The sequence below is a fragment of the Cicer arietinum genome, chromosome 3, assembly GCF_000331145.2.
Source record: "Cicer arietinum cultivar CDC Frontier isolate Library 1 chromosome 3, Cicar.CDCFrontier_v2.0, whole genome shotgun sequence".
NCBI classification, from domain to species: domain Eukaryota; kingdom Viridiplantae; phylum Streptophyta; class Magnoliopsida; order Fabales; family Fabaceae; genus Cicer; species Cicer arietinum.
In genome coordinates this window covers 65,141,134-65,149,980 of record NC_021162.2, presented here as the reverse complement: position 1 = coordinate 65,149,980, position 8,847 = coordinate 65,141,134, and the positions used below count along the sequence as shown (strand labels likewise).

At 31.6% G+C, this 8,847-nt stretch overlaps 2 protein-coding genes across 3 annotated transcripts in view; one reads left to right on the top strand and one right to left on the bottom strand.

Annotated features, from left to right (window-relative positions):
• Window positions 1-1,243: 1,243 nt before the first annotated feature.
• On the top strand, window positions 1,244-3,278 carry LOC101498031 (cation/calcium exchanger 1). The gene has a single exon (XM_004493161.4). It carries the CDS (start codon window positions 1,324-1,326, stop codon window positions 3,142-3,144), a length of 1,821 nt encoding a protein of 606 aa, XP_004493218.1. The 5' UTR covers window positions 1,244-1,323; the 3' UTR covers window positions 3,145-3,278.
• A 388-nt stretch (window positions 3,279-3,666) lies between these two features.
• Window positions 3,667-8,847, bottom strand: part of LOC101497708 (protein EMSY-LIKE 3-like) — a 5,544-nt gene continuing 363 nt past the window's right edge. The window contains exons 2-8 of one of the 2 annotated variants that reach the window (XM_027332406.2): window positions 6,696-6,811; window positions 6,478-6,587; window positions 6,178-6,367; window positions 5,136-5,360; window positions 4,505-4,576; window positions 4,197-4,254; window positions 3,667-4,120 (exon numbers count right to left, since the gene is read on the bottom strand). In XM_027332406.2, the coding sequence (XP_027188207.1) occupies window positions 4,104-4,120; window positions 4,197-4,254; window positions 4,505-4,576; window positions 5,136-5,360; window positions 6,178-6,367; window positions 6,478-6,587; window positions 6,696-6,811 (788 nt within the window). In that variant the 3' untranslated portion in view covers window positions 3,667-4,103. The remainder of the gene's footprint in view (window positions 4,121-4,196; window positions 4,255-4,504; window positions 4,577-5,135; window positions 5,361-6,177; window positions 6,368-6,477; window positions 6,588-6,695; window positions 6,812-8,847) is intronic. The other variant, XM_027332405.2, reaches the window with a different exon arrangement.

Genomic DNA, 8,847 nt, shown 5'->3' with positions numbered 1-8,847 from the left:
ATATATATATATATATATATATATATATATATATATATATATATATATATATATATATATATATAATATTCATGTTTAAAAGAGTAACTTAAATAATACCATTCTAGTATAAATAAGAAAAAATAAATATATATATTGTATTGAATCACACATCAATTAGTTTTTGATCTTATACATAAAAATGAGAAGGATCGTAAACTATTAGTTCTAACAAATAATTCTCTTTAAAACTCATCGTTAACATATATTATGATTTGCGTGCAACTTCTATAAAGAATGGATGTATTTCACGATTTAGAACACATTTATGAATTTATTTATCTCAAATGGTTAATTTTCACGTGTAAATAAAAATCAAATTCATGAAATATATATATATATATATATATATATATTGTAGGTCCACTTTTGCTTTACATTGGTTAATTTTTTTCGATCTTGTAAGTTAAAAGGACATAAACTATGACAAGACACCTTACCAACACACATATATGATCCTTATGGTCCTTGCTATGGTAGAGGGTAGGCTTCCACTACCTTTCCAAACGGCGTACCATACATGGATTACGAATTAACAGCTCGTATATAAATATTAAAAGTATAAGATGTTATTTTAATTTTTGATTGAGTAAAAAAGCCTCAATTAGTCTTTGATAATCAAAATAGTCTTAAAAATATACAATTTATTATCATAAATTTTTTTGAAAAATATAATTTACGGTTAAAATAATCAATGATTATTATAACGTTAAAGATTAAATTGATTAACATTTTGATTATTCAAAAACTAATTTAAATTTTTTTGAATTTAAGAATAAAATGACAACTTCTTATAATTTTAAAAACAAAAATGGTGGTTAAGAATGTGACAAAACTATGAAGGATGGATAAGAGGTTTCTGGCCCAAGGTTTGCAGGATCCTATGCCTCATATTGATTAAACTAGTTTTGGGTAGTCCTAACTCAAATCTAACCAATCAATGATTGGAAAAATCATTTATTTAGAAGGTTGTAATATATCCAACTATTTATTAGAGTTAAATATATTTTTACGGTCTATTTAGTGCGCATAATAGGAAAGAAATAAAATACGATATAAAGATATGATAAAATAATTAACGGAATAAATATTATCATATTTTATATTTGATACACGCATAGTAAAAACACAGCAATATTATTTTATCATATAAGTGTTTGGAATACTCATTATTAATTATTTTAGTATTGCCCAAACCGTAAAAAAAATATGACATGGACATCACTTTTAAGTTCTTCATAATATATCCAAACTGTTTCCATATTCTTAAGAAAACTTCTCTATATGGCACCCTTAATTTCCAAGTTCAAACATCAATCAAGAAAACTCACACTTCTCCTCAACATATCTTTCATCTTCCTCCTTTTTCTCCTTCTACAATCCTATCTCAACTCTTCCAACTCAAATTTTAATGATGGCCATGTCAATAATGTTACCTTCACAGCAACCATCTTCAACCATGCCATGTTGCTCAATGACATTAGTGTTGATGGCTGCAATGACCTCCACAACTATTCAGATTATACCTCTAAGTGTTCATATGTCAAAACCACCCTTAGTTGTAGGTCAAAAGGGTACATAAACTATCTTCAAATATTTTATTGCAATCTAGGAAAGTTTCCATTTTTAGGACATTCACTTCTTGCCTTATGGCTTTTGGTTTTGTTCTATCTTTTGGGTGACACAGCTTCCAATTATTTTTGCAATTCCTTAAAGGGTCTTTCCAACATCTTGAATCTCTCTCCTACCATTGCTGGAGTAACCCTTCTTTCACTTGGAAATGGTGCTCCTGATTTTTTTGCGAGTGTTGTTTCTTTCAATGGATCAATTAGCAATAATGATGGTGAAGTTGGCTTAAACACTATTCTTGGAGGTGCTTTTTTTGTGTCTAGTTCTGTTTTGGGGATTATAAGCATCTTAGTTAGTTCAAATCAAGTTGAAGTTGATAAGGCTAGCTTCATTAGAGATGTCATTTTCTTCCTTTTCTCTTTGCTAGTCCTCCTTATCATCATTTCCATTGGTGAAATTACCTTGTTTGGTTCAATTTGCTATGTTTCTATCTACTTTCTCTATGTTTGTGCTGTCTCAACTACACATCTTTTCTATGAAGGGGATAACAATAAGACTAAGAAAGAAAAGGAATTCACTTTATTGTGTTCAGATGAGTTGTTACTGATAGAATCTGGCATACCATTGCTTGGTTATGTTGATAATGAGAATGAGAATGAGAAAGAGAAAAGGAAGTCTAACTTGGCAAAAAAAGTGATACTTGAAGATAAGGAAGAAAAAACAGAAAGTTTTGGTAACGATTCAATTTGTTGTATTTACTTTGGAAAGTTACTTCATTTACTAGAGTTACCACTTTTTTTACCAAGAAGGGTTACTATACCAATTGTGAGTGATGAAAAATGGTCTAAACCATATGGAGTTATATCTGTCACATTAGCACCAATTTTATTGGCAATTATTTGTAATGTCCAAAAGGAAAACATGTGTTCAAGGAATAGTGTAGTTATGTATTTGATAGCTACTTTGATTGGCATAGTTTTGGGAAATATTGCATGTGTGAGCACTAATAGGTGGACCCCACCTAAGAAATCATTGTTTCTATGGCTTGTAGGTGGTTTTATTATGAGCATAACATGGACTTACATAATTGCTCAAGAGCTTGTTTCCATATTGGTTTCAATTGGGAATATAATTGGGATTAGTCCTTCAATCCTTGGATTAACTGTTTTAGCTTGGGGTAATTCTCTTGGTGATTTGATAGCTAATGGTGCTATGGCTTTAAATGGTGGATCAGATGGTGCACAAATGGCTATATCTGGTTGTTATGCTGGTCCTATGTTTAATACTTTGATGGGTTTAGGATTCCCTCTTGTTCTATCATCATGGTCTCATTATCCTCAACCTTATGTCATTCCTAAGGATCACTCACTTTATGAAACAATTTTGTTTTTGATTGGAGGGTTGCTTTGGGCACTTGTGATATTGCCAAAGAAGGATATGAGGTTGGATAAATTATTGGGGGCAGGACTCTTGAGTATATATTTATGTTTTTTGTTTATAAGGATTTCCATGGCTATTGGTAGTATTGAATTCTAGATGTAGTTTCTAAGGAGAAAAGGGTCCATTGTGGTCCATCTCAAGAAACTTTGTTAATCATACATTTCACAACAAGCAAGTCCAATTTGTAAAGTCAATTATATCTCCTATTATTACTTGTAATTGAATCATCTGATCTAACTTTGCAATTATAAGTAGGTAGTTAGGTACTTAATACTCTAATTTTAAATGCTTGTAGAAAAATTAAATGAATCATTTTTTACTATCTTTGCTGCCATTAGAGGGTTGTTTGTCTCTCATAATCATTATTCATATCATATTTTAATCCAATGAGAGACTCTCTAACATTGGGTGCAAAATTTTAACATTGTTCCAAGGGTTAGGAACTCATTCTATCAATTTGAGTTCCAATCAGAATAAATTTATGAAAAACACAACTAATGTGTTGTAATATGGAATACGAAGCAACAAGGACATCCATAATATCTTCAACTTAGTATAGCCCTAACAACAAAAACAAAGAACACATCCATGTAGAAAAAAAATGCTTTTAATGAATCATACCAGAAAACCAATGACCATATGATTTAAATATGATGCAAGTAACAAGAAATTAATACATGAGCTTTTTCCATGAAGAACTGAAACAGATTGGATTCTCCTTTTACACTTTACATTTCACTAAACGGTTAGCAAGAGTATAACTCATCAAGCAATGAAACGAGTCACCTCAAAGTGTTCATCTCACACTAGTCAGTTACTAGCTTAAATTAAAAGCTCTAAAATAAGCATCATATCTTGTCTACTAATTAGGTGTATATATACCTCCATAATTGGGGTGAAAAGTTCTGTATCTATGCCATTATGTAGTCACCCAAACTTCAAGGTTTAGAATGAATCTCCAACTCCATTCAAGCTACCAATTAGTCCACTGAAATTAGCATGGATTTTCATTTCGTGTCCTCTAGGAGTATTTCTGGAGATTTCGCAGCATCCCATCATCTGAAAACCAAATCTTTACCGCATATATATTCACAAAAATGCATTATAAAAGAAACTCAATAAGAATATCAGGACAAAAAAATAAATACCTCCTTCTAACACATATGCCAGTTTACCGAGTGCTTCGATTATAGCTCTTTCTTGCTCCTAGACCAAATTATACATTCATATAATACAGTTCGATAGAATTGTCTGAAGACAAATATACTACTAGATAAAGTTGAAATAGCAACCGAAATTTAGAGATAGAAAAGGGGAAATCCATCTCTAATTCCGTTGCTAAGTATTAGAGACGTCAAATTTCGTGACTAATTTTATTTTTTACGTTTCTAATTTTTGTCGTTATTTAAACTTTTTCTAGTAGTTAATTCAATGCATCTCAAAAGGAAGGAATTACATGAAGAGTCTGTTTTGCTTTCTCAATATCAACCGGACCAGGCTTCTCTCTACTGAAAAGCATCTTCTCAACCTGCCAAATGTAAGGAATTAACACGATGGAATGAGAACTAATGAACACATGAAATACAATATGTGTTTAATTAATTGCAAAGATCATAATGAATTTGATATAATGTGTGAAAAATAGCATGTAGTATTTAGATTGTGTCGTACAGTAGTTTCCAGTATATTAGATTACTTCTTAGTATTAATTTGTAAATTTAACCAATATATGGAACAATAAAAAAGAAACCAATTGAGATCATCTTAACTACATCTCCTTCTCCTTTAGGTCCTCCCAACAACCACATTCAGCTACTCCATAATCATCCAACATTCAAAAACATACTCCATGATACTGACGACGTTATCAAGCACCAAGATACAGTGAGTTTAATATGATAGATAATGATCATCAACATTTAAACACAGTAACATCTACAAACTACTAGGTGCATGTCTTGGCGTTATCACTTCATATCTACAAGATCCATAAATTGCCAATTTTATTTAACTGATCATTTAATTTCAGTGAAAATGCGAGTAACATAAAACCAATAAAAACATATATGAAATAAGAACTTTCTTACGTCATGGATAACCCTATCCGTTGCACGGATCTCAATTAAATCAGATCTTTTGTTTAACATGAGAGACTCAGATGGGTGAAAGTTCTGCTTAAACTGACATTTTCCTTTTGGTACTCTGCCTCTTCCAACAGACTGTGACTGAACATCATAATTGAACATTTCCTTGGATTGCTCTGTATTCGCATGGACGAATTCCGCAGTCAACAGGTTGTCGTTAAATCTTGGCTGGCACAGACAAATGGAAATTAATAAACCAGATTCAACTAGTACTATTATCTAATTAAAAATACTGATAGATACCAAATGAAAGCAGGTTGTGAACTGTCCATAACCGAAGATGGAAGAAAGGCTGGTACAAATCTTAAGAAATGTCCATCTAAGAAAAAACAATGTTATCCTAATAAGGTAAAGTAAACAGCACATTTGTTTCCTTTTTAACAGTCCACATTCACTTGTGTTTGGAAAAACAATCATGTGAAAACTGGTAATCTAATCAAAGTGTTTCCTCTTTTAAATGTACTTTCTTTAATAAACAAGGGCTGATAATATTATCCCCGAAGTTCGATAAAGAAAAAGCAGCAGAATGTAAGAGCAGAAGTGAAACTGATTTCGATCCTTATGCTTCCTACGAACCTACAATACTATTAATTAATTAATTCTATTAAGTACCACAGATCAAATAAAAGAGTTGACTGTAGAAGAAGTTCGGATTTTCAAAGGGATTAATCAAGAAGAAAATAGCTCTACTAAAAAAAAATCGTAAGGAATAGAGCCAAAGGACCAAATCCTATAAATGAAGAGTCAAATTTATTATGTATGAATTGGTTGGTCTTAGAAAAGCAAAATAACTTTGGATATTGCTAGACAAAATTATTTTCCATGAGGCATATTACCCAAAAAGTGTCTATATAAAAACTCAAGCTACTAATTTTTCCTGCAATGCGTTTCTGGATGCCAGGAACCTAAACCAAACAGGCTCTAAATGCAGCTAGATTGCAAGATAAACAATTTTCACAGTTGTATTGGGGCCGATTTTGCTCACAGGCATTGCAGAAGGAATATGAATGGAACTTAGAGAAGCTTGGCTGCGCGTTATGTTCATCTGAGGATAAATTGCAGCTGAGGATGGAGTTTTCAATCTTATAATTGAATTTCCGATTGAAGCAGAAGGACACCCAGGAGTATTAGCTTTAATATAATCCTGAGGATGAGATGCCATTTTCCTTTGTTCCCTGCAACATAAAATGTTAAAAAATAGTGAAGCTTCTGCGTTTCACAATACCATATATCATAATAATCCAACCAACTGTGCATAAGAATAGTACACAACATTTGCAAACACCTTATCCGTCTAATTGACTCATCAGAGTTTATTTTAATCAGAATTTCTCCATGTTCAGAATCTGCGATATTTAGTTCCTTTCGTAGTTCAGTCAAGAGCTCCTCTTTTCCCTATAGCCACAAAAAAAATTTAATGAATAAAAAGAGAGGATTTGCAAGACCATAATATTCAATGAGACAAACTCAATCGCAGAGAACAGGTGAAGAATAAATATTTACCCAAGTAAGAAGATCTGATTGAGCAATAAAAGCCTTCAATAATGAGCTGTAAGCCTCAATTTCAAGACAGTGAATGTGATGATCCAAGTTCACTGCATCCCTCGTCCCATGAGGATCTGTAATCAATGAACTCAAGAGGTTAGTCATCAATCCACATTTACATCATCTGTAGGATCTTTTGATATTTCCTCACATGATATACTAAACCTTTATTACTTGCATTGAGAAAATATAAAGAAACAACAATAGTTTCTCAAAGAAAAGAAGCAAAGTTATTGGAACATGGAAAGGTCATAATTTCTCATTTTCTCTGACATAACATGTGGAGCCAAGAGCCATTTACATAAAAAAAACACAATCAATGACATAAAATTAATGGTATTTAAGGTCAATAATATTAACATTTATTAAATTAGGTAAAGTATAAATGCTACTGAATCCTAAGCATAAGGATATAGCGTATCAGCATATCATATACACAGAAAATTAATGCATCATATAACAAAATGAATAGGAGGGGAAATATATACCATAATATCATGGAAAAAGAATAGTCTGAGGATACCAAATGCCCACACACACAAAGGTATGTAATTCAAGCAACTCTATTCATAGTATGAGACATACATGGAGAGAACTAAATGAGCATTCACATATTAAAATACAAAATGGTTACTTGAGTCTGAAGACTGTCAACACTTATTTTTTGTTAATATACGGTCCAATCTCTAAATCAAATTTAACAAACAGGTAAATAGATAGATAACATATTGAGTTGCATTGATGTGGTATTAGTACACCAATATATATGATACTTAAAAAACGACCACATAAAAAAAACTAAATAATGGACTTAGCAGGATAAACTGAATAGAAATGTAAGCATATATAATAAAGTAATTAAAATCATTAAAAAAAAAAAGTTTAAAGAAAACACAAATTTTGGAGTGAAGTAGCAGTTGGTATCATTTAATAGCAAACCAAACCACATAGTAACAAAACTTGGTGCTTAACAGTTAACACAAACTCACTTGTATTCAAAGTGAGAACTAAGCATTGACTACAAACTCATTTGCATTCAGCAAGTATCCTTTTACCGAAAGCAACCATGTTTAAGACCGACCAAACAACCAGAATAAGACTCCCCCTAAAGTAATTTACTTTTCACAAGGAATCAAATTAGGCGTATTTACCTCCAAGTAATGCACATTTTCCAAAGTAATTTATCTCTAGCTAAGGAGTATTCATGTGCATATTCTCTCCACATGTGAACCTAGTATACTTCCACTAGGAGCCTGTTTGAATTGACTTATTTAAGTTTGTATCTACTGACATGAACAATTGTGAGAGAGAGCTTATGGAAACAACTTATGCTATGTTCATAAACTGTTTTCAGCTTACTTCCATAAGTTCACCGGATTAGCTTATTATAAAATAGCTTACGTGAAAACAATTTGACTTTATTTTATCTTTCGTTGTAGAAACAGATAAACTCTTAATAAAACTATTTATCTAAACAGTGACTCGGTCAACCTAATTTGGTCTCATGCATCAATACATAAAAATAAAAAAAATCAGGAAAAATCATTGTCAAGGGGCCAGTGGGGCATATAACATAATAAAGCAGCTATGATCTTGCTATGAATTGTTAAACAGGTCTCCTTTTTTCAATAAATAACAGCACCAAACAGCCACAGATCCTTTAATATAAATAAATAAAAAGAGTTTGTTTCCCCTTTCCACAGCCAAATAGAAGACCAGAAAAATATTCAAAAACAAAATTGAAAGGATTGACAAAAAGGGTGAAATACATGTCACCAAAAACCTAGGCAGCACACAAGTACTGTCGGCCACTGTTACTATTATTATTATTGTTAAATAAATAAAAAATCTCATCCATAAGATCAAAACCTTTACTTGAAAACAAAACTATCTACTTGTTTAATCATCGTCATCAGTTCACTTTCATAAAATATTAAGAAAATAAGTGGCCAACGTCACAATGCAAATTGCTGAAAACAAAGCTCTTTTGGGTTTTGAAATTTGCATTTCACTTTTTTGGGGTCCCACGCTCGATTATTAATTTATTTTTTCTTGGAGACCAAACATGTAGTAATGTAAGAAAATAAAAATGGATGAGAGTAACAAAAAA

Excerpts from the sequence above, each read along its gene's own strand:
- LOC101498031 (XM_004493161.4), top strand. The coding sequence starts at position 1,324 with ATGGCACCCTTAATTTCCAAGTTCAAACATCAATCAAGAAAACTCACA.